The following is a 26,481-nucleotide window of genomic DNA, read 5'->3' as shown; positions in this document are numbered from 1 at the left end:
AATAAGTCAAGGCAACCTATAGAATGCGAGTAAATATGTATCTTTTTATATATAATATAAATTTACATTTATATTAAATAAAAAGGTCTTCCGAACATAATATTTTTAAGACAGCTTAGTAGCCAGCGATAATCCTTACATATTTAAGTTCAGTCAAAAAGAAAAAATGGCCCCAAAAGACTCGTGTAAGTCATCTCCAAACAACTTTTGCTATGTTTGCGGATTATTTATTTCAATTAAAAGAAGAAGACCAATTAACCAAACAATATGCAGGAATTACAAGATTGTATTCAACATGGAAATACAAAATCAAGATAAAACGTGGGTACCCAAGTCATGCTGTGACAAATGCAGACTTGATATGGAAGCAGCACGCAAAAATATTAGGCAGATGCCATTTTCAAGACCTTCAATATGGATAGAACCAAAAGACCACATCACAGACTGCTTCTTTTGCTTGACCAACATTAACGGTTTCAATGAAAGTTCGAAAGACTCCATTATTTATCATGGATTTATCATTCACTTGCCTCATCCTGTTTCTGTATTTCTATATTAGATCGAAAATAAAATAAGATATACTAGTAAACATAAAAAAATAATTAAATGTTCTTACTATTGACTTCAAAATAAGAGATACATATTTACTCGCATTCTATAGGTTGCCTTGACTTATTTGAAATGACAGAAATTGACAGCGAATAGGAGTAGATAATAAAATCAAAAAAGCGGTTTTATTTGTTTAATAAATCCAATAAAATGTCCTCATGAAAACGCTAAAAAACCGAAATTAAAGAATACAATAAACAATCGATTCAATGAATATTTAAAATTAGTTCCATTCAAAATTTAATTCTCAGAATTGTTTTTTCATCTCACAAATTTTGAAAATTTTGGGAGTTTCAACTTTGGCGTTGAATTCCAAAGACATGGGCAATGCTTCACGATTGAGACTATTTTTTAGTAGTGCCGTGATGTATTGAGAGTAGGTCCTACCGAAAATAATAAAGGTAAGTCCACTTATATTGGCCACGTAATTCAAAATGTCGGAAAACATCGGTTTTTTGTATTCTTAGGTATACCGCGGAACCTGTAGGTGATGGAAAATAATTTTGTATGGGACTTTTACTCAGGAGTACGCAAATATCATGGAAAACTTGAAATGGTTCCTGGAAATTTTTGGCTGTGTACCTGTGTTATCAAGACGAGTGAAATCAAATGGAGGTTGTATAACGAAATTATTGTTAAACTTATTTTCTTTGCTAAATACAACTCCAATTTCCTTTAGAATGAACTTGTCGTTGTTATCAAAAAATCCTTGTACATCAATTTCAACTAGATCTTTCTCCATTTTATGTGATTGATATATTGTTAGACAATTCTTTGAACTAACCCACTTAAAGGACTATACTCAACTAAACGATCGTGAATAAGGAGACAATATGCTTGAGTGTTTTCATTGTTTGCTTTTTTCAAATCGATTGAAATTCTCACGTCGATAGGTCCTGATTTAATGTAATGAAAGGTCAACTACAATAATAGGTTTACTTTTAAATTCTGTCGGTGATAAAAATGGTTCTGCTGGGCGGTTGTAATAACTCTTTTGAAACATTGCATATGTTGGAGTATCACTCCAACAACAACGAATTTAAATCATCCTGTATTATATTAAGACTAAAAAACTGAAATACTTATACCTAATTTACACCATGAAAAACCTTATAATTAGTTAAGACAAAAACTGAAGACTTATACCTAGTTTACACCTTAAAAAGAAACGAACGTGAAATGGAAACATAACATAACTTTAAGTCTTCCAAAAATACTAGATTGTACGATTCACTAACGCATAAGAATGCGGTCACATAAAAAGCCAGCTTTTTCCGGCGGCCATTAAAACCGACACTTGTGCCTAAACCTCGAACCGACGTGCATGTGTTTTTTCTATATTATCTCGGCTTTGTAATAAAGAAGGTGGAAATAAAAGGCAATCGCGCCCTTAGATACATGGTCCTTCGACGTCAACAGAACTGGACATCTATCTGGAGAGTTTTTTGTGCTGGCCCGAGAGCGAAAGAAGTGGACATCTCTTCTGGATTTTTTCTTTGCTGCCCCCAGAGCGTGTGAAAAAAGGTAATCCTCGTGGCTGACCCTACAGACACGTTAAACTCAATCACTTTAGCTCTTTTTTCACAAATAAACGGAAACCCACACATACAAACATACACATCCAGTGAATTATCTCGGAAATCATTCTTTAACCCTTTTTTGCACAACAAATGCAGTCCCACACATACATAAATACATACTCAGTGCAATTCTCTTAATTATATTGGCTTTTTCACGAATAAATGCAGACCCATACGTACATACATACCCCAGTGAATGTGCTGTGCAAATAACTACATACATACATACATCTTAATAAGAACTGTGTTTTTCTTTCTCGAAGAAACCGCACGCACGTGCATAAGTACTTACATAAATCGAAGCTAGTGCGAGTGCATACCATTACACATATGTACGTCGGTCCGCTTATATACTAAATTTTTTGCACGTTTTACATACACATACATCGAAGCTAGTGCGAGTGCGTACCATTACACATATGTACGTCGGTCCGCTTATATACTAAATTTTTTGCACGTTTTACATACACACATACATCGAAGTTAGTGCGAGTGCGTACCATAACACATATGTACGTCGGTCCGCTTATATACTAAATGTTTTGCACGTTTTACATACACATACATCGAAGCTAGTGCGAGTGCGTACTTTACACATATGTAAGTCGATCTGCTAATGCACAAATTTTGGCACACGTGCACACATATCTCCGCTGTTGCATATGTACTTTTTTAAATTAGTGTCGGTCCGCTGAAGCGCCAAAACATAAACCGCAGTTGCAAAAATAAAAAACTTAATTTTGTATATAAACTTTACAAACACAAGGAGACATAACCCTACTTTGTCCTTTCTTTGGCTTATATACACCCCATTTATACACTTTACAAACACAAGGAGACATAACCCTACTTTGTCTTTTCTTTGGCTTATATACACCCCATTTATACACCTTTACATACACAAGGAGACATAACCCTACTTTGTCCTTTCTTTGGCTTATATACACCCCATTTATACACCTTTACATACACAAGGAGACATAACCCTACTTTGTCTTTTCTTTGGTTTATATACACCCCATTTATTCACCTTTACATACACAAGGAGACATAACCCTACCTTGTCTTTTCTTTGGCTTATATACACCCCATTTATACACCTTTACATACACAAGGAGACATAACCCTACTTTGTCTTTTTCTTTTGGCTTACATGCACCCCACGTATTCACCTCTTACAACACAAGGAGACATAACCCTACTTTGTCTTTACTGTGGCTTATAGGCACCCCACTTATTTTAAACTCTACAAGCACACGGCGACATAACCCTACTTTGTCTGCTAGGAGCTAAAATCAACCTTTTTTTTATAAATACACCCCAGATCACTTCCCAAACTGACGAAGTAAAATAACCACACTCTTTCTGGTATCACCCTCTGGAACTCTATACAATTATAATTACCATATTACAACTATTGAGTATAGTAACGCTTCAACTCCCTGTCAAAACGATCAGATTCTGGTTGTTAGCACATAACTTTCATATCCGGTTTTCCCTTTGGGTTGAGTTCAACAAAATTCGTTGTATCCCATCCGATTTTTTCCTCATTTTTCACAATGTCTGCCCAACGACGTTTTGACTTTTCCACGAGCCGAGTGCTTCAGTTTTGTGCTAAATCTCCCACCTTCACAATAGACACCTGGGAATCCCTCGTCGCTGAGAGATTACGTCGTTTGGACACGCTTTTTGCTGAAGCAGATCAAGATTTTCGAAGCTTGATGGTATCCACTGACGAAGAGACCTCTGCTGAAAGGGAAGAGCAAATCAGTTCGACCTTTTCTACATGCGAAGACGAGTTTTATAGAGTTAAAACTCTTTTAAAAGATCTATGTCGTGGAAAACAAGAAGAGCTTCAAGTTAATCTAAGCGGGGACCCAAACTCGTCAGCTCTTGCCGACACATCGATGAATTCATGCCATATTAAAGTCCCTCCCTGCGACACCGAACCTTTTAGTGGTTGCTACGAAGATTGGCCCGCTTTTAGGGACATGTTTACTGCTGTATATAGTAATCATCCTGCTCAAAAATTGTATCACTTAAGAAATAAAACCCGAGGAGAAGCTGGCACTATCGTCAAACAGTTTCTACTGTGCGATCAGAACTTCGCTCCCGCGTGGGACGCCTTGTCCAAGCGTTTCGAAAACAAACGTTTGCTAGTAGACACGCAGTTAAAAAGGCTCTTTTCCATGGATAAGGTTTATAAGGAAGATGACGAGGGGATCAAGAGCATTCTGTCCACAGTGACACACTGTCTTTCAGTACTAAAGGCTCAAACAGTTAAAACTGAAAATTGGGACCCCATGCTGGTTCATCTATGCTCATCGAAATTACCCGACCAGACGCTCTCCCTTTGGGAACAATCTCTCGACTCTCGAAAGGATTTGCCGACTTGGCAACAATTGAATGATTTTCTAGTGATTCGAGTAGAGGTACTAGAACGTCTTTCTTCCATTAAGCCTGCGAAATCTTTTTACCAGTCACCCCTCAAATCATCCAACAAAACTAGTGCAGTAGCACACACCACGATGGCAGCAGATCCATGCAAACATTGTAAGGAATCACATCACCTTCGACAATGCAGTCAATTTAGAAAACTTAGCCCGAACGATCGTTTCCAATTTGCGAAGTCGGCTAATCTTTGTATTAACTGTCTCTCATATAGTCACACTGCAAAGGAATGTAAAAGTGGGAAAAGTTGCAATACTTGCCACAAAAACCACCACTCCTTATTGCATTTTTCTCCGAGACCAAGACAAAGCCCAGAATTAGCTCAACCATCCAATGTTGTAGCACATCATTCCACTCAAAATCGGAATGTTATTCTCCCAACGGCGTTAGTCCGTGTCCTTCATAAAGGAGAACTGTTCTGCCTCCGAGCCCTGATCGATCAAGGGTCCCAGCGCACCTTTATCACAGCAAAGTCACAACGCAGACTTAAGCTGCGCGCTCTTAAACACTACACAAGCATCTCCGGAATGGGAGGAAAACTTGTTAACTCGTCCTCTAAAATATGCCATCTGGTACTCACAGACAACCTCAGAACTAAAGAAATTTCAGTAGATGCGATTGTACTCGAGAAGCTCACAAATCTGATCCCGGCAATAAGTTCCCCCAGACCCGCAGATAGCTGTCTCATTAATCTCGACTTAGCTGACCCAAATTTCTCAACCGCTGCTGAGATTGATCTCATAATTGGGAGTGATATTGCCCCTAAAATCTTTCTAGAGGGCATTCGAACTCCCCTCTCTCAAAACCTACTCGCTCAGTGCACCATATTCGGATGGATTGTAAGTGGCTCTTTAAGCGAGGCTACTACATCCAACGTGTGCACATTTTCCACTTGCGTAGAGGATAATTCCGAAAACCTCGGGAATCTCCTTCAAAAATTTTGGGAAGTGGAAGAGATATCCGTCCCAAAACAAACTTCTCACTCGGACCAAATTTGCGAAAAATTATTCGCCGAGACGACCCAACGACTCCCTGATGGACGCTATATGGTCCGTCTCCCCTTTAAATCCGAGTTCCCCAACTCACAACACTTGGGTTGCTCTAGGGTCATTGCTAGATCTCAATATCATCGCATGAAAAACACTCTATCCAAAAATGAGTCTCTTAAATCGCAATATAATAAAGTACTGTCAGAATATATTAATCTTGGTCACATGTCAGAGACTCAGCCCTTCGAAATTGTGCGGAAGAATCAATATTTTTCATACTACTTGCCACACCATGGAGTAGTAAAGCCCTCTAGCACGACAACTAAGCTTAGAGTCGTATTTAACGCATCTAGATCCACATCTTCGGGCAGATCGCTTAACGATGTTTTACACAAAGGCCCTACTCTACAGGCCGATTTACTTGGAATCCTACTCAATTGGCGATTATACAAGTATGTGTTCAACGGGGACATTGAAAAGATGTACCGCCAAATTCTTGTCCATCCCGACGATAGACCCTTGCATAGTTTTCCAACCAGAGGGCAGTGTTTTTTTTAAAGATTTCGAGCTCAACACCGTCACTTTTGGAGTTAATTGTGCCCCATATCTGGCTATCAGAACCCTTCAACAGTTAGCCAAAGACTGTGAACACGAGTTTCCATTAGCCTCCAAAATTTTACTCTCCGAAACATATGTGGATGACATACTTTCCGGCGACCATACACTCGATGGTGCCAAGAAAGCCCAATCTGAAATTCGAATGGCATTGCAATCCGCGGGTTTTCTGCTCAAGAAAAATACCGCAAATCACGACGCGTTGCTAAGTGAAATCCCTCGAGATCACTTATTCAATGACAATTTTATCAAAGTTTCCGACTCTAGCGTTATCCACACATTGGGCATTAAGTGGAATGCAAATGATGATTGTTTCTCATACGACATCAACCCGCCTAATTCAGCCACTCAGATATCTAAACGTAGCATTTTATCCTACGCTTCGACGTTGTTCGACCCGGCAGGCTGGCTAACGCCAATAATAATTCAAGCAAAGCTACTGCTTCAATCCCTATGGCTGGAGAATCACGGCTGGGATGATAATGTCTCCCATTTACTTCTGGCAAAGAGTAAAGTAGCCCCCTTAAAAACCCTAAGCTTACCACGCCTCGAACTATGTGGCGCAGAACTGCTTGCTAAATTAGCAAAACACGCGCTTCACGAGACACGTCTTGAAAAACTGAGTCCTCTGTTATGGTGTGACTCTGAAATAGTTCTTGCCTGGTTAGAAAAACCTCCTCATACGTGGAAAACATATGTCGCAAACCGCACAGCAAGCATTCACGCAGAAAGTCCCAATGCGACCTGGAGTCATGTCAGGTCAAAGGACAACCCTGCAGATCTGGGAACGCGAGGATGCTCAACAAATGAGCTAAAAGAATCCACACTTTGGTGGAATGGTCCACAATGGCTATCCTTACCAAAGGAAAAATGGCCAATCTCGTGCAAACCAGAATGTTCTCCCCCAGAATCGCGAGTCCTAGTTCATTGCTGTACTCAGTCGGACGACGAGGATCAATGTCAAAATTCACCTCGTACTCTCGAGCCCTAAGAGCCACAGCTCGCATTTTAAGTTGGCACCCACGGCATAAACGCACTGCTGTCAACATGAATGCACTTACTAAACTAGCTAAAACTCGACTTGTTACCGCAGCTCAGAAAATGCATTACCCAGAGGAATACACTCGATTATTAAAAAACAAGGTGATTTCCTCCAAAAGCTCGCTCAGCCCCCTTAACCCATTTATTGACAACGATGGCCAAATTCGCGTCAACAGCCGCCTAGTCAACTCAAATCTGCCATATAACGAAAGCCACCCAGTGCTCTTACCTCCAAACTCTGCACTATGCATTCTATTCATAAAATTTGTACACCAAATCTTACTCCACGCAGAAAACAGACTCATGCTCCGATGCATTCGTCAAGAATTCTATATTCCTCGCTTGACAAACAAGGTCAAAAACTGCATCCGAAGATGTGTTACCTGCACCCGATTCAAGCAGAAAACTACGAATCAGATAATGGCAGCCCTCCCTTCTAATCGAGTCACATTCACTCCGGCATTCACAATTACTGGTGTTGATTTTGCAGGCCCTTTTGACTTAAAAACGTCAGCGATTCGTTCAAGCCACATTCTCAAGGGTTACGTAGCGGTTTTCGTATGCTTTTCCACCAAAGCCGTTCATCTGGAATCGGTGTCCGAACTGTCCACAAAGGCTTTTCTTGCGACTTTCGAACGCTTTGTTAGTCGCAGGGGACTTCCCAACAAGATGGTTTCCGATAATGGGAAAAATTTCCTTGGAGCCAGCCGAGAACTCACGAAGACATGGGAAACCTTTCTCAAAAATGCTAACGAACACATAACTGCAATTTTTAGTAGCCGCTCGTTCGAATGGCAATTCATACCTCCTCACTCTCCGCACATGGGTGGTCTTTGGGAAGCGGCTGTAAAATCATTTAAAAAAACACTTCAAACGCGTAGCAGGATCCCACGCCTTTACTTTCGAAGAGTTTTCTACTTTACTCGCAAAAATAGAAGCGGTTCTCAACTCTAGACCGCTGTCAACTCTGAAATCAGATGCTGACCAACTACTCCCTTTAACCCCAGGTCATTTTATCCGAGGAGCCCTCCTAATTGTGTTTCCCGACAATCCGGGCGAGAGCCTCGGCCTACATAACCGCTGGCAGAAACTCAAAATAATGCATCAAGAACTGAGTAGACGTTGGAGGGATGAATATCTCTCAGAACTGCACCGTCGCTATAAATGGAAGTATCCTTGAAACTTAGCTCTCGACGACATCGTCATTATTAAGGATGATGCTTGCCCACCAACAGAGTGGCGTCTAGGGAGAGTTATCAAGGTTCATCCGGGACCCGATAATCAAATTCGCGTCGTAGATTTGCAAACCCGCACGGGTGAAATAACTCGACCGGTCGTCAAACTTATCGTCCTCGACACCAAACCCGATTCCTCCCAGTAATCACACACACATAACACAAGTCCCAACACCACGGCTAACATATCATATCGTTTCTCAATCAGTCGCTTATAATGTTTTTTCTTACCAGATGGGACATCAATGCAAAATGTGCCGCCAAAAGCACCCGCTGCGTTTCTGCGAAAAGTTTCTAAAACTTGACTTTATCGCTAAACGACGGGCTGTAAGACGTTTGCACTATTGCGTCAACTGCTTGGCATCCTCTCACACACTCCAACAGTGCCGATCCAAGGACATCTGCCATGTGTGCGGAGAACTGCACCACACGATCCTGCATGGACCAGCCGAGGAGACGAAAGGAGGAAAGGAGTCAGCCAAGCGCAGCAGGCCTGACCAGCAGGACACCAAGGAGCGAGAAAGCCGCAATCGACAGCGAAGCAGTGGAAAACGGAGTTACCATCGCAGTCCCAGCAACAAGCCTTCGCCGCTAGGCCAACTGAAGGAAGCCATTCGCTGCCTAACGAGACTGCAGTCCATTATCGCCAATTGATTGCCTGGTAAGGCGGGCAGCATGTTGGAGTATCACTCCAACAACAACGAATTTAAATCATCCTGTATTATATTAAGACTAAAAAACTGAAATACTTATACCTAATTTACACCATGAAAAACCTTATAATTAGTTAAGACAAAAACTGAAGACTTATACCTAGTTTACACCTTAAAAAGAAACGAACGTGAAATGGAAACATAACATAACTTTAAGTCTTCCAAAAATACTAGATTGTACGATTCACTAACGCATAAGAATGCGGTCACATAAAAAGCCAGCTTTTTCCGGCGGCCATTAAAACCGACACTTGTGCCTAAACCTCGAACCGACGTGCATGTGTTTTTTCTATATTATCTCGGCTTTGTAATAAAGAACGTGGAAATAAAAGGCAATCGCGCCCTTATATACAGCATACATATCATAAAGGTGAGCATATTTATCATTTTCAAAGTTTACATTTAAGTCATCATATGGATACGTTTCTGAATTCAAGTGGACTTTCAGGTTGGATAAATTATTTGTAATTAGTTCTCCATTCAACATGAAGGCTATAATAGCAAATCCCGGTCGCTCTCTATTACATCCTATCTTTAGGCTCCAGACGTGTTGATTTCCCTGTATCAGTTTTGGGTTAATGTATGTATCCCAACTACGGAAAGCTATCGGTAAATTTACGCCACTCTTTATTATATCGTACATTTTAATTTTTGCAGCATCACTGGTTGTTACATGAGGGATTTTCCAGCTAATATTAGTCATTTCCAAAACATATGTATGGTTTGATTTGTTTTTAACATATACATCATCCAGATTTTTGTGTCAGCAAAAGTACAAATTCATGCTTACAATTCAGTAAAACTTTTCTATAATCCTCAGCAAACCCCATTACATTTTTTAAGGGTAGCGAGAAATTAAAATTACCTTTTGTAATAATATCATTTCCACCACTCCATCCAGCATTTAAAAGTTTGCGACTCTCCTGACGACTTTCCGATAGATAATTTTTAAGGGTGCTGCTCATGCCAACAAACCGTGTTCTATCAATTTCGTAACCATTTATTTCATATCTAATTTCATCAATAAAATTTGCCATTCAATTATTGCGAAACGTAACCTCGATATTATCAGTGGTGCTTGTACCATCGGCTGCTACTCTCTTAACAACTCCTTGAAAATTAAGATAGCTTTCGTGAGGGAGTACATACAAGTCCTGATTTTGAATACAAATACGTATTTCATCATTTGCTTTAAATGATTGATGATACGAGGAATATGCATGATATTCCTTTTTCGAAATACTTTCATCTGAAAACGGTCTCTCACGAACATTTAAAATTTCATTCATTTTTAATGCTTCTTATTATTATTATTATCAGATTTGAATTTTGAAGCCCAGTGATTTTAAAAACAACTTGTTTTTTAATGTAAGACCCTTTCGATTTAATCCTGTTCCTTTAGCTTTACAACTGCTAGTGCGCGGTTGATGAAGTATACCGTTGCTTTTATTGTAAATTATTGTAAATTTATTGTAAATTGTAAATTGATACGTTTTCACCACGCAAGTTCAATAAATCTCCGTTCTGATCAACGATATGTATTAAGAGAGTGTACTTATTTCTCTGCAGTTAATAGGTAAATAGATGAGATTGTATGGTGTCACAGTCATATTATAGCCCGGTGGAACCGAAATTGCAAACTCATGTAATACGTGATTTGGTATATTATCAACGTAAGAGCCACTCACAATATTACATTCCAAACGAATGGAATTGATTTTTAAAATGTTGACAGCATTATCGGACAAGTGATTTTGGTTTGCCTTTAACACTCTTTGCTTAAAACCAAACAAATGACCTATTGACCTCTCCTTATTAAAGTATATATCTTCTTTACTGCTAATTATTTCCACTTGAAGTGTATTATTATTGCTTACAATTTTCACTGTATTTTCCAGATTATAATCCTTTAACTTGTTGTAAATAAATTGAGAAATATCGTTGAGTTCATAGGAGCCGGTGGGAATAATAATAACTTTATCACCAATATGAAAGAGGTTGTTATTTACATCCACGTTGGGAATTGAGTTGTACATGTTAAACTCAACTAGCGCACACTCATATTCCCCGTTTAATTCAATTGGTGGAAAATAAACTGTGTTTATAATGGAACTATTTCCATTCACTGATAGAGTCAATGATCTAACCATTTTGAAATCTGTTGTTCAACTGGCTGTCATACAACCCCGCCCAGTGTTTGCAATTACTACTCCGTAGTAGCGAGATGAATACAAATATTGCTATGCTATTGCTATCGCTCTCTTTTTGACGAGAGCCGTAGCAGAGCCATAGCAAAATAACGAGAAAGTTTGTGCTCTGCTCTGCTCGTAGTTTTGTCGCTTGAGAAACTGTAGCAATAGCGGTAGCAGAAAATCAAGTCCTGTGCTCTGTGTAGCAGTAACGGTAGCAAAAAATTGACAGCGAGATGAGAGCAGAGCACTTGCTTTTTTTTCATGTGCTACGACTCTCGCTTGTGTTAGTTTTCTTATTTTCTGCACCTTTCTTATGCAGCGTTTTCTTTTTAATTGTCGCTTTGTAGTTTTAAGAAAATATTTTTGTCACTTTTGAGTTTTGATTAACTGCGTAAACATGTCTCCGGCAAAGAAAAGTATCAACATTTTAAAATATTACGAGGACATAGATTCCGACCACGTTAAATGCAAAACATGTTTTCGAGTTATAAAAAACGGCCGTGTTTTTAATTTAAAGAAACATTTACAATTGCATGACATCCGACCTGAGCAGCAAGAAAATGATTCTGGTTGCATGCAGACCAAAAAAACCGTGAAACCTCAACTAATTAAAGTTAAAATCAACAAAAAAAATTTAATCCGGTCATACATTGGACTTGTCACTGAAGACAGCATTCCGTACCATGTGCTAAACTCAACTAATATGCGCAACATAATTGACCCCATATGTCAAGGTCTTAACGAAAAAAGCGGAAAAAACATTATTTTGAACGGAATCAAGTGCAAGTCTGTTCTAAAGCAGGTATCAGCGAATGTTAGACTTGAAATACATCAAGAATGTAAGAATCGACTGCTTTCTTTAAAAATAGATAGTGCAACGCGGCTTGATCGAAATATATTCGGCATCAGTGCTCAATTCGTCAGCAAACAAGAAATAAAATCGCGAATTCTTGGAATGGTGGAACTCAAAGGAGCAGGTTCAAGTACATCCCAAAACCTCGCTAGAGAAATTATAGCTGTTTTAGAGAAATACGAAATAGCCCTGACCCAAATTGTATCAATTACATCGGATAATGGGGCAAATATGATAAAAACTTCAAAAATTTTATCAGAAATGCATATGAGCGATGATGATATTGACGAAGTCTGTATTGAAGAGAACATTGAGTACACACAGCAAGACGACCTTTATGAAAATACAGAAAATATGTATGTGGGTGAAATACAAATAGTTCGATGTGCGGCACACACTGGACAGCTTTGTGCACTCGATGTAACAAAAAATGCAAATATAAGAGAGTATTTGTTAACCTGCCGCAATTTTGCCAAACATATTCGGAAACAATCCAACGATTACCGTAATTTATTTGAACTGCAAAATTTTAAATTACCCCAATTGGATTGTCCTACTAGATGGGGATCAACATATAAAATGATTGACCTACTCAATAAAGCGAAAGCTATATTAGGCCCTATTGAAACTGTTGAAAATAAATCCAAAGACGACTATTTCGTTGTAAATGAACAGTTATGGGAGTTCATGGACTCCTACGTTACAATTATGGCACCACTGCAAAAAACTATAGTGCAGTTTCAACAAGAACAATTGCACTATGGGAATTTTTATGCTCTGTGGCTGGTTTGCAAGTTCTCAACGAAACAAATTTTAGCAACCAGCGCTTCAAGTAAAGAATCCATTCTTTATACAATTGGAGAGACGCTTCTTGAAAGTATGGAAGTAAGAACAAAACAAGAGAGAACGCTATAGTCGGGTTGTTGTCCCGACTATCTAATACCCGTCACTCAGCTAAAGGGAGTGCGAACGCTGTGTCGGGTTGGTGTCCCGACTAATAATCGTAACTCAGCTAAAGGGAGTGCGAGGGAGATAGATATATGTTGACAATTTATAAAGCGTATAACTTTTTAATGAATGGTCCGATTTGAAAAATGTCTTCTACATTTCGATAGGTATAAATATACACAACAAAATTGCATTTATACTTTTCAGAAATCTTTAAAGATGTGGGCGCAGGACCCATTTTAAAATCGTTAGTGGGCGATTGTGGGCGTTAGAGGGGGCGTGGCGCTTGGCTAAAATAAACTTGCGCTGCGTAGGAAGCCAAAGAATATGTGTGGGAAATCTCAACCTTCTAGCTTTTGTAGTTTCTGAGATCTCAGCGTTCATACAGACAGACAGACGGACAGACAGACGGACAGACGGACAGACGGACAGACGGACAGACGGACATGGCTAGATCGACTCGGCTAGTGACCCTGATCAAGAATATATATACTTTATGGGGTCGGAAACGCTTCCTTCTAGCTGTTACATACTTTTGCACGAATCTAGTATACCCTTTTACTCTACGAGTAACGGGTATAAAAATTAGTATCAAATGTTGGCTTCGACGCTTGCTTATACCTAGACCCAAGATTTCATCATACCCTGGACAGCTCACAAAAGGACAGAGCAATTCATTTTCTAAAGAAATTGTGGGCACAAATTAAAATCCACAGCCCCCTTCGAAATTTAGTATCATCAAATAATTCAATGGCTTCGGATACTGTACATGAAGGAAGTAATTTCGATCTTTTGGACGACTTTTTAAGTGCTAACATTGTTCCGAATGAGTCAACAGATGTCCATGGAAAGATTGAATCGTTGCCGTATATGAAATCTAGTGAAAATGTTTTAAATTTCTGGAAAGTAAGGAAATTAAGCGATCCAGAGCTGTATGCGCTAAGCAAAGTATGCTTTGCCATACCCCCAACTCAAGTAAGAATTATAACCCAATTTAAAACAAAATATTTATTAACAAATGTTTAAATTTCTTAATATTTGTAGGTAACAATAGAGCGGGCTTTTTCCTCTTTAAAACTGGTGTAGTCGGATAACCGAAATCGATTAAGTCACGAAACATTGGAAAATATTCTTCTTGTCCGGCTTAACTCAACTCACTTGGATAGTGCCATCGACAATTTAAATTTATTTGAAGACGAAGAAGATGAGGGGTGATTCGTGTTTCTAAATGCATAAGTTCTTATTTCTTTTTTATATTTAATTAACATTTACTTAATACATTAATTTGAATACTGTGCCTTTTAATTTTTAATTTTTGATTTAATCTGAAAACTGTGAATGAATATTCGTTTTTTATTGATTTTTAGTTTTTGAATAAAATACTATTATTTATTTTATTATTTTAAACCACTTTATTCTGACAGAAAATATTTTCTTTCTCATTCTGGCAAAGCGACAATTAAAAAGAAAACGCTGCATAAGAAAGGTGCAGAAAATAAGAAAACTAACACAAGCGAGAGTCGTAGCACATGAAAAAAAAGCAAGTGCTCTGCTCTCATCTCGCTGTCAATTTTTTGCTACCGTTACTGCTACACAGAGCACAGGACTTGATTTTCTGCTACCGCTATTGCTACAGTTTCTCAAGCGACAAAACTACGAGCAGAGCAGAGCACAAACATTCTCGTTATTTTGCTATGGCTCTGCTACGGCCCTAGTCAAAAAGAGAGCGATAGCAATAGCAAAACAAAATACTACGAGAGTAGCGTAGCTTTTCAAACGCTGACCCCGCCCCAATCTTATATTAAAATTAAAGAAGAATAAATTGGTCAAATCCTTTTCTATATCGTCCCTTATCAATATTGTCATCCTTACTTATAAATAAAAATCCATATTTATCCTCCCAACATTTTTGACAAATTTTCGTAAATGTCTCATAATTCATGTCAGGGATGATATGATCCCGAAATATGTATCGCATATTTAAATCATCCTGTTTAAACATAATAATTACATTCGCATTGTCCCGTATAAGATGTTTTGGTATCCGTGTATATGTTTGACATAAATAAAAAGAATCAATATTTTTGTGACGACCCATACAGAAATATGATCGAATATTATCTTGTTTCTCAAAAGCCACATTGTCGAAAATCATGATTGAATTATTTTTTGCTTCGGTGGGTGGTAAAACAGTTTCGTTCTGAAAGAATGTATGATATCCCATACCTTTAATCTGTTTAAATAGCTTTTCCAAGTAATCATATTTCGGTTGGTATAGACTCTTTGAAAACACGTATATATTTTCAAATCTCAAACCATTTGGACTCTCAATAAGACTGATCATTACATTAGTTTTCCCGCAGTTGGATGGACCAACCACAAGAGCTCTAATTGTGTTTGGTAATAATTCACTGTGACGTGGTGGTTGTTTAACATTATTCACGTTCTCAATGTTACGAACAATAATGTTATTTTTTTGCTTTATTAATCGCATCCTATTATAAATATGTTTATTCCGTGATAAATCTTCAATGAATAAAGACAATATATAATGGGGAAACGTTTTTATAATCACATCAGTCATTATTTACATCGTAAACGTGGAAGTGGTCTTATTAATAAGTTAATAGATTCTCTTCCGATTGAGTTTCACATTCCTGGATATAACTATTGTGGACCCGGTACAAAGCTTGCAGAGCGATTACAGCGTGGAGATCACGGAATTAATCAGTTGGATGAAGCTTGCAAGGTTCACGATATTGCCTATTCACAAAACAACGATCTAAGCAATCGACATAAGGCAGATTCTGAATTAATTAACAAGGCTTGGGAGCGAGTAAGGGCGAAGGATAGTTCTCTTAAGGAGCGAGCAGCAGCATATTTTGTAACTAATATTATGAAAGCAAAGAAACATTTTGGAATGGGTGTTCGGAAGCGATATAAGAAAAAACAGAAGAATAGGAAGCGTAGGAGGATGAAAATAAATAGACTATCATCTGTTGTAAGAGAAGCGAGTCGGGAATTGAAAAAACGAAAACCCCTGGATGTGGTTAATGCAATTAAAATTGCACGTAAAGCAATACATATTTCAATCGGATCTAAGAAAAACGTTAAAGTTCCTCGAATAATAAATGTTCCCAAAATGGGAGGTTTTTTACCACTGGTATCCATCTTAACTGCATTAAGTGCTATAGGTAGTTTAGCTTCAGGAACTTCTAGTGCAGCAAAATTAATAACAAACGCAAAAATTGCTAAGCAACAGCTAGAAGAAAATAAAAGACACAACCGAAAGATGGAAGAAGTTTCCGTGGGTGAAGGTCTATACTTAAAACCCCATAAAAATGGTTACGGCTTATACCTAAAACCATACAACAGTCGTGGTGGGAGAATGAAGAAACAAAAAAACTAATTGGTCAGCTACCCAAAAGAGCATTATCAAATATAGATATAATGGAATTTGCTCAAAGAAATATACCGCATTTTAGGGGAGTGTTTATGAGAGACTCTCTCCCTAAAACACCTAAAAATAATGAGAGTGGAGTGATTAACTTGGGTGACTCGAAATCAAGGGGTACACATTGGGTAGCTTACCACAAAAACAAAAACAGCATATTCTATTTTGATAGTTTTGGAAATTTACAACCACCAAAAGAAGTTGTGAAATACTTAGGGGATAAAATCAAATATAACTATGAACAGGTACAACGTTTTGGAACATACAATTGTGGACACCTGTGCATTGAATTCCTGCTTTCATTCAAATAAAGTAACTGATTTAACGACTTTTAAACAACAAGGGTGGAAAACAACAAGGGTGGAAAAACAACAGCCTGTTGCATAAAGTAACTGATTTAACGACTTTTAAACATCAAGGGTGGAAAACAACAAGGGGGGAAAAACAACAACCTGTTGCTATGGAAATCTCGGTCTGAGAACTGGTATAAAATGAGCTCGGAAATCGTTTAGTCTTTACAGTCAGAACTTTAACATTAACTTGTCAAGTCGATCAGCTTGCTTCTCATTTAAACCACCTTCTTCGAGGACAAACTTCAAACCAACAACAACATGATGAATCAACCAATTCCATCAGAAAGTGAGCTGGACACCATTATGGAGGAGGAAATTCTTCGAGGCGGGGTTTTAAAGGAGTTCAACACGCGAGCATTGAAGCCCTTGCTATCACAAAACAAGATGGGTATTAACGTCAGCTACCCAATTATCAATGCGCAGAGGAAGAAAACTGTTTATGGGGACTCCATTGCCTTGGAACTGGATAAATATATTCTATATCTACCTAAGAGATATAACACAATGAAAGATGGTCATCTGAAGTTGCTCAAGGACAAGGAATATCGAGTTATAAAAAGAAGCAATGATTCCTTGCAACTAGAGTTAAATACAATTGTTTAATCCACTTATCACTTTGTAATATTTATAACATTTGTACATAATCATTTATTATATTCAATAAAACATGCACACACACACACACCCACATTAAATTCTTTTATTTGAAGAGGAAATGTAAACAACTGCATCAACAGTAAAATGATTCTTTTTCAGTCAAAAATAAAATCATATAAATAATATATCTATTTTATAACTTTCATTAGTATGAAATGTAACCCTGTAAAGTATAGTTCATAAACTGGTATTACATCTTTTGTGCTGACGGTGGTGAAAGTTTTGAAAGTACCCAAAATGAGTCAATTTATTTTAAGTCAGCTTACTAAAACGAGAAATATATTAAAGAAAAAGTTTAATGATCTAAAACGTTTTAAATCACAAAATGCTTACGAGTTGGAAGAAACTTTTAAGCCAATAACAGATCCCTTAAACGAAATAGTTAGTGAAAATAAAAAACGAAAGTTTATGAATACAAACGAAGATAAATCAACGGTTCTAAAGCAAAAAAGTGAAATATTTAAAAATGAAACCCCCAGTAAAAAGCTTACGAAACATCAATTAAGGTATGATGACGATGATGATCATGATTACGATTATGATGATAATAATAGCCGAAATGAAGAAACAAAAATTTATAATGATAATGTTACTAGTGACTCAGATGGTAAATTTTTTTCACAGTCACATTTTGAATTGGGATCAGAGCCGGAAACACCGCTAGAAACACCTTTAGAAACTAGAAAAAAGCTAGAAAAAGATGCAGATGCTAGCAGTCTAATTCATGCAGACTATGATTTTAATATTAGCAGTCTATCGAGAAATAAAGTTCTGGACAATGCTTATGGACCTAGAAAAAGTTCATCAACCCCCAAATCTTTAAATTTGGGAAATAGTGAACTACATATAAGTCATAACAAAATTCAATTATCAAGTGGAAGCACGTGGGTTTTGACTCCTGGGCTTTATTCTCTGATTGTTCATAATAAACCCACACAATTCAGTGCCACAGACTTGAAAAGTTATAAAGATATCATTACTGAGACAAGTGCACATAGAATAGATTTTGATCCAAATAAGCGAATAAAAGGAACTAGAGGATACAAGTATACAAACATTATTAAAAAGTTCATGAGCAATGAAAATATACCTCCTTCAGCTATATCCACCCCAATTCAATCAAAACAAAAAAAATCAAATAAAAAGGGATTTGGATACATGTCCCTACAAAGAGCAAAACTCAATTATATTTATTGGGATGACGTCAATGAATTATTTGAAAGATTGCAGCTTTTTATAGCTTCAAAGGCCGCTGGCAACACTAATCACAATAACGAGATCATGTCTATAATAGAAGAACTGCGAGAGGCTAAAATTATATATTAATTGAATAAAAAAGGTTCACAAACTTTAAATTACCTTATAAACAAAATGTCTGTCGACAAGTTTGGTCACTTTTCACGCGAAAAAGAGCACACAGATATTTTAAAAAGGGATATTAAAACTGTTGTGGGGTTGTACATTGATGGCGACGAAAACCTGAATACCTAACAGAAACGAATTAAAAATTGTGGGAACCCAATAGATTATTCGGATGCAACGACGAAAAAATATGTCGATGAAATCTTGGAGACGTTAAAGAGAGACCTTAATACAAAAATAAATACATCCCTTAATCGAAGACTTTCTAAAATAACTTCTTTGGAAAATTTAGTTCAAGTTAATAATGGGAGGGTTGATAATGTTGATAAAATTCTATCCTATATGTTAACAAAGATTAATAGTATTGAGAGCTATGTTTATAAATATGTTACTCAACCGAAATCAGTTTTAAAATCACAGACAGTTGAAATAGAAGGTACTGCAACTCCAATAGTAGGAAAGTTCTAGTACCAAAAAATATGATTGATAAATTGGGTATTGTTAAAGAAATTCATGCTCCGTGTCGACGTAATTTTAAACGTCGAAGGGTAGTGACAAAGGGTATAAATGATCTCTGGCAAGCAGATTTAGTGGAAATGGGAAAGTATTCAAAGCTTAACGGAGGATATTTTTATATTTTGACTGTTGTGGATTGTTTTAGCAAATATGCCTGGGGAAAAGCATTAAAATCAAAAAGATGTCTCAATGGCAATGGAAAAAATTTTCAAATCTGGACATGGAACACCAAATAATTTACAAACGGATGATGGAAATGAATTTTTTAACAAACAATTTAACGCGTTAATGAAACAATATGGAATAAACCATTATTCTACCTATTCAATTGTAAAAGCTTCAATTGTGGAATGCTTCAACAGAAGTTTGAAGGAACTTATGTGGCGTGAATTTAGTTTTAGCGGAACATACAAGTTGGTTGATATGTATAAAAAATTAATTGATATATACAACAAAAGGCCACATAGAACAATTAAGGTCGCCCCAATTGACGTCAATTCTTCCAATGAAAAACACATTTTGAAAACAGCCTACAATCATCCCAAAATGTTTAGTGCGGGGAAATTGCTTAATGGAGATTATGTACGCATCAGTAAATATAAACATGTGTTTGAAAAGGGGTATACACCGAATTGGACTACAGAAATTTTTAAAATAATAAGTGTGAAAAACACATACCCTACCACATACTTGTTGGAAGACTTTGAAGGTACTCCAATACAAGGTGGATTTTACAAATAAGAACTGAAAAAAACTCGTTTCCCAGACAAATATTTAGTGGAAAAAATAATAAAGAGAGACGGGAATAAAGTCCGTGTACGTTGGTTGGGGTTTTCAAAAAAATATGATAGCTGGGAATCTAAAATTAATATTTTATAGAGCAACTCTTATTCGGATTGAATATGATCAGACCCGCATACACAACTTTAAGCAAAACAAAAGGTGAGTTAAAATACTTAAGTAATTTTATTAATTATATTTTCTCTCTCGATCTTTTTCTCATTTCAGTTGAATATGTTCACCTTTTATAATCTAACGTAGTTTCAGTAATTGTAAATTCTAAAATGAATTATAGTTTTAATTAATCTGATGATGCCATTATACAACTTTATCATAAAAAAAATAAACATAAACTTAAGTTTATTATTATTATTTATTATATAAAACAGAAAGGGAAATCAAAAAAATTATAAAGATAGAGATAAAAAACCAGCTGAAGAAGATGATGAGTAATGGGGAGAAATAAATAATTTGATCCACAGTCGATGGTAGACTTAACAGAAGTTACAAAAGATGTGACCTGCGTTTTTTCAAACTTATTCTTATTTAAAATGTTTTGAGGAGAAAGCAGTATAGCAGTTGTGATTTTTATCAAAATGACAGATTGTGAGGGATATTTTACGATCCCAGCTGAATGTATGAAAACTCTGAATATATGAGAACAAAATAAAAACAAGAGAGAAGTCGGGTGCCCCGACTATCACTTACGCGTAACTCAGCTAAAGGGAGTGCGAGGGAGATGGATATATGGAATGTATGAAAACTCTGAATATATGAGAACAAAATAAAAATGATAAATGCATTTCATTTTTGATAAGTTAAGTAAGCATATGAAATGATCTACGAAGGATTTTTCGGTGGCTTTTCATCCATTTCGGTTTTTATTAATTATACCCGTTACTCGTAGAGTAAAAGGGTATACTAGATTCGTGCAAAAGTATGTAACAGCTAGAAGGAAGCGTTTCCGACCCCATAAAGTATATATATTCTTGATCAGGGTCACTAGCCGAGTCGATCTAGCCATGTCCGTCTGACCGTCTGTCCGTCTGTCTGTCTGTATGAACGCTGAGATCTCAGAAACTACAAAAGCTAGAAGGTTGAGATTTCCCACACATATTCTTTGGCTTCCTACGCAGCGCAAGTTTATTTTAGCCGAGCGCCACGCCCCCTCTAACGCCCACAATCGCCCACTAACGATTTTAAAATGGGTCCTGCGCCCACATCTTTAAAGATTTCCGAGAAGTATAAATGCAATTTTGTTGTGTATATTTATACCTATCGAAATGTAGAAGACATTTTTTAAATCGGACCATTCATTAAAAAGTTATACGCTTTATAAATTGTCAACATATATCTATCTCCCTCGCACTCCCTTTAGCTGAGTTACGATTATTAGTCGGGACACCAACCCGACACAGCGTTCGCACTTCCTTTAGCTGAGTGACGGGTATTAGATAGTCGGGACACGAACCCGACTATAGCGTTCTCTCTTGTTTTAAATATGAAATTATTACATTAAACAATTATAGTTAATTTAAATATTTTAATCTTTGATTTAAATATGAATTTCTTTTTTAATGACGTAAAATATTTAAAGTAAATATGATTAACAATGAATCTAATATATTGGACCTTAATTAAAATGTTTTCAAATTATATGATGCAATGATTTTATATTTAATTCAAATATATACATACTAGCAATACCCGAAGCGACGTTGTCCGCTACTGTTAGCAATGCATTTATTGCTGATTTTTTTGTATATTCAAATTCAAATTAATATCAGAGTAAAATCCCGCGTAACCTTAGCTAAACAGTAAACCCACCTATAACGCACTAATATTCAAATCCTTCTTACCATAACATACCTTACCTTAACACCGCATTAACCCTAATATTACCTCACCTTAACCCCACCTATTTTATTCTAACTCTTGGCACACTTTTTTAGCACCTTAATGCTGTTTTCACTATTTCCTAGTCTTAACCCATCTTAGCACCAGTTTTTCCTCTTCTTAGCTAACCTAACTTGAGTCTCACCTGAAAACAAATTTTCCTTACTATACTTACTTACTTTAACTTCACTTTTTCTTAGTAAAACTTGTTTGTCACCTTGACCTTATCCTCACTAAAGTCCAAACGAACTTTATCTTTCTCACCTTCACCCTTCCCTTACAGTTCTTTTACCCTAATCTATCTAATACCTCCTTAATCGCAACTTAATTTTATAGATTTGGTTAGCTAAGCGAATGCAGAGAAAAACTTTTACTCTTTTTTACCGTTTATTTTGAACAGATCTAACCCCCAAAAACCTTAAAAACATAAAAAAGAATATATAAGAAATAACACACAAATACCTATGAAAGGCTACGGCCAAAATGCTTTAAGCGAAAAACGGATCCGCTCGCAGGATCGGTAGGTAAACAAAAAAAGAAGTGCCCCAATGTCGGCTGGGGATCAACAGCTGGAGTTAAATATTTCGGGAAATGAGGAAAATTAAAAAAAGCACCTAAAGCTCCAACTCTTTTGGGTGAAAACAGTAGGTGTAATTTTGGAGACGAAATTTGTCAACAATTTTCGTCGTGCGCCCCTCGTCTTTAACATAATTTAAATTTTTGCAAAATATTTGATTTAGAATGGCTGCATTGGGTGATCCGTTATTTTATCCTAATTTAATCATTACATACTTATGTATGTACATGACAATTTATCGATGTGTGTGTGTGTCATTGCGTTTCTCACATGCAAATGTGACGACTGAAAGTTTTTCCCTGCTCTTCCCTTGAAAGCCAATCCAAAATGTTTTTGAAATCAAAACAAAAATTCCTTATGAATTTAATGGGTTGGCTACACACTTTGACTTAGAATTGCATCCATTAGATAATCCGTTCTGGTATCCAAATAGTAAAAATTTTATCAGGTGTTTCTAAGCCAGAAAAATAACATTGGCGGCGTCTCTTTCGCTTTAAATGACTCTCTCTCTGCTCACTACTCTCTCGCTCTGCTTTTGCTGACGCTCGTGAGTGCTGCGAAAAACAAAAACAACGTGCTGCCAAAGAGGCCCCCCGCAACCCGCGCAAACAAAAAGGATCATATAAAATCAACCGTGGGTCCAAAAAACGAAAAAAAAATACCTTACTAATTGTATGGCATAGCTCCGCACTTTAAAACAAAAACGGATGCGATCGCATAATCGGTGCGGAAAAATTAATTAAGTGCCCCAACCGGAAGTCGGTGGGGGCTCATCTTCTGGGCTTTCAAAGATTTCCACAAACAAAGCTTAAAAAAAAAATATCAACTTGTTTGGTTAAAAACTGTGGGAATGGTTGATGTTTTAATCAACCAATTTTGCATTTTTCGAGAGTCCTGAGAGTCCATAGGAGCCGAATTTTAAAAAATCCTTTCTTAGTGCACACCTCCTCTAACACACGATTCAGACCCAATTTTTTCCAGAATTTTAGGTCTTATGGTTTAGGCTGGGGGAACATGACGCAAATCGACATTTACTCTTTTATAGTAATACTCGATATACTATGAATCTTTGCATTCAATATGCAGATATTTATTTTAACTAGTGCATTTTTGTATATTGTTTAGATTGAAAGAGAGGGAAATATGTTGAACCTACTGAAACTACAGGTAGCCAAAATAAAAGACTTTCGCCTAGTACTCACTTGAATCAAAAAGGCTACGAAATGAAAATTTCTGTACAAAAATGACAGGCGGAAAATTTCGTGATCAAAATTTTGTATGGAGATTTTCATTTCGTAGGCTTTTCGATTAAAGTGAGTACTAGGCCTTAAAAGAAAAAAATCATAGCCAGGTAGGAGAATAGAAATATATGAAATATAAAGAGTGTCTAGAAAATAGATATGTTTGCTGTGGTAGGCGTGGTTAGAAAAGGAAAGAAAGAGTTGAATCTAGAATAATTGTTTCAATTAGAAGAAATTTAATATATTAATCATCAAGTAGTTTAGTATGTGTTAAGATTATAAAGTGTAAAAAGATTCTACTATCATAAAAGTAGCCTAAAATATCAAAATGAGACGACATTTTAAGATGTGTACATTTTTGTTTTCTAATTATTTTTATTTTTATTTGTATTTAACGGGAACGGACGTTTCATTAAATGTTCAGACAGTGGCAATTTTCGAATAAAAACAGGTTTTCTTTCCATATTTATATTATTTTCCTCTATTAAAGGATAGTATAAAATCCTCTGTAATGGGGTAATTTATATATTATTATTATTATATATTATAATTAATTTCTTCTACGAAGTTTGCGTGGTTTCCGTAATTCTCCTCATTTCCGATTGGATTTCCGTTTTCGTTCCTCTATCAAGCTGTAGTGGATATCGAGTTCTCTATACCATTTAATCTCCTCCTCGAGCAGGAGTATATTATCCTCCAATGATAGTATGGATGTCTTCATCGTTTCTACCTGCTGTATGGATTGTTCTACTTTAGACGAATCGACCTCTCTTGCTTGATTCAAAAGCGTCTCCAGCTTTGCCTGCTGGTCAAAGGTGAGATTTTCAATAGGTATTAACTCGCAGATTCCTTTAGCATGTTTGTTGAACACACTCGATCTCCTTTCCGCTACTTCTTCCTTTTTGATGAATCCCATCTCAATCCACTTCTCACATTTCTCGTTTAACAGCTCGAGGGATTTTCCAATGATTGGCTCCATATTTATAATTTTCAAGTGCCCAACTGTCATTTCATATAACAATACATCTTTTTTTCCACTCAAATTTGCTATTTATCGTGACCAACATTTGACCATTAAACAGATGATGATTAAAATAATGGGGAGTGCTGATAAAAAAGTTTATGGTTAGGACAACCATCTATTGTTTTATCCCTGTTAAGCTGATTTTGTATGATATTTGTTTATGGATGTTAAGTTTACAAGAATTTTACCTTATATAGATATTGCTGTACAACCCTTTGTATCATCACTTTCTGTATTGCTGTCGGGAACCATCACTTTAGGATTATTACCTGGTTATCAATAGTTCTCCTGCTTAATGACTTTGAAATTATGGATGACAAATTTTTTACTAACCCTCTGACCGTTTTTATACCCGTTACTCGTAGAGTAAAAGGGTATACTAGATTCGTGCAAATGTATGTAACAGCTAGAAGGAAGCGTTTCCGACCCCATAAAGTATATATATTCTTGATCAGGGTCACTAGCCGAGTCGATCTAGCCATGTCCGTCTGTCCGTCTGTCCGTCTGTCTGTCTGTCCGTCTGTCCGTCTGTATGAACGCTGAGATCTCAGAAACTACAAAAGCTAGAAGGTTGAGATTTTCCACGCATATTCTTGGGCTTCCTACGCAGCGCAAGTTTATTTTAGCCGAGCGCCACGCCCCCTCTAACGCCCACAATCGCCCACTAACGATTTTAAAATGGGTCCTGCGCCCACATCTTTAAAGATTTCCGAAAAGTATAAATGCAATTTTTTTTGTGTATATTTATACCTATCGAAATGTAGAAGACATTTTTCAAATCGGACGATTCATTAAAAAGTTATACGTAATCAAAAATTATATATCTATCTCCCTCGCACTCCCTTTAGCTGAGTTACGATTATTAGTCGGGACACCAACCCGACACAGCGTTCGCACTCCCTTTAGCTGAGTGACGGGTATTAGATAGTCGGGACAACAACCCGACTATAGCGTTCTCTCTTGTTTATTTACATTCTGTTAACTACATCTTTATACAATTTTTATGAATAGATACATTCATAAGAAATTGTTCTTCTTATTTCCGACTGTGCCAAACTGTTGTTGACAATCTTGACATTGGGATTATTATACACTTGACCTCTTTGTTATTCTTAGACCTTGTAATATTGTTAATAACTGTGGTTATGGGATACAAGGCTAGCAAGTGGCGATAGTGAAAAATGTATGATGGAATCCCCGATACGAACCGAGATATATAGGAAGGAAGAATGAAAATAATAAATATCTAAAATAATAATAGCTGATATAATACACTTGTGGAATGAGATTATATGTTACTTTTTAATCTTGTTGGGAGATATTTGCAAATAATCGGAATGGAAAGATTTAATGGTATTTATGATCAAATTATAGGCGTGATATACTTAACTTTCT

General features: G+C 36.7%; 2 protein-coding genes across 12 annotated transcripts in view; one reads left to right on the top strand and one right to left on the bottom strand.

Moving 5' to 3' along the window:
- Positions 1-26,481, bottom strand: part of LOC108069552 (uncharacterized) — a 537,263-nt gene that overhangs the window by 160,361 nt on the left and 350,421 nt on the right. The window lies entirely within an intron of this gene.
- On the top strand, positions 1,925-9,420 carry LOC138913185 (uncharacterized). Of its 2 annotated transcripts, none has more exons than XM_070215851.1 (2): positions 1,925-2,133; positions 8,755-9,420. In XM_070215851.1, the coding sequence occupies exon 2, from the start codon at positions 8,755-8,757 to the stop codon at positions 9,172-9,174; it is 420 nt and encodes a 139-aa protein (XP_070071952.1). In that variant the 5' UTR covers positions 1,925-2,133; the 3' UTR covers positions 9,175-9,420. The 2 variants fall into 2 exon arrangements, with proteins under 2 accessions (XP_070071952.1, XP_070071953.1); XM_070215852.1 differs by lacking the exon at positions 1,925-2,133 and adding an exon at positions 2,674-2,789 and having other exon boundaries at positions 8,729-9,420.

This window comes from Drosophila takahashii, chromosome 3L (assembly GCF_030179915.1).
Source record: "Drosophila takahashii strain IR98-3 E-12201 chromosome 3L, DtakHiC1v2, whole genome shotgun sequence".
Lineage (NCBI taxonomy): Eukaryota > Metazoa > Arthropoda > Insecta > Diptera > Drosophilidae > Drosophila > Drosophila takahashii.
The sequence above is the reverse complement of the archived record's forward strand: the minus strand, read 5'-3'. Positions and strand labels throughout refer to the sequence as shown.

Coding starts and splice junctions, on each gene's coding strand:
- LOC138913185 (XM_070215851.1), top strand. CDS start 8,755: ATGGGACATCAATGCAAAATGTGCCGCCAAAAGCACCCGCTGCGTTTC.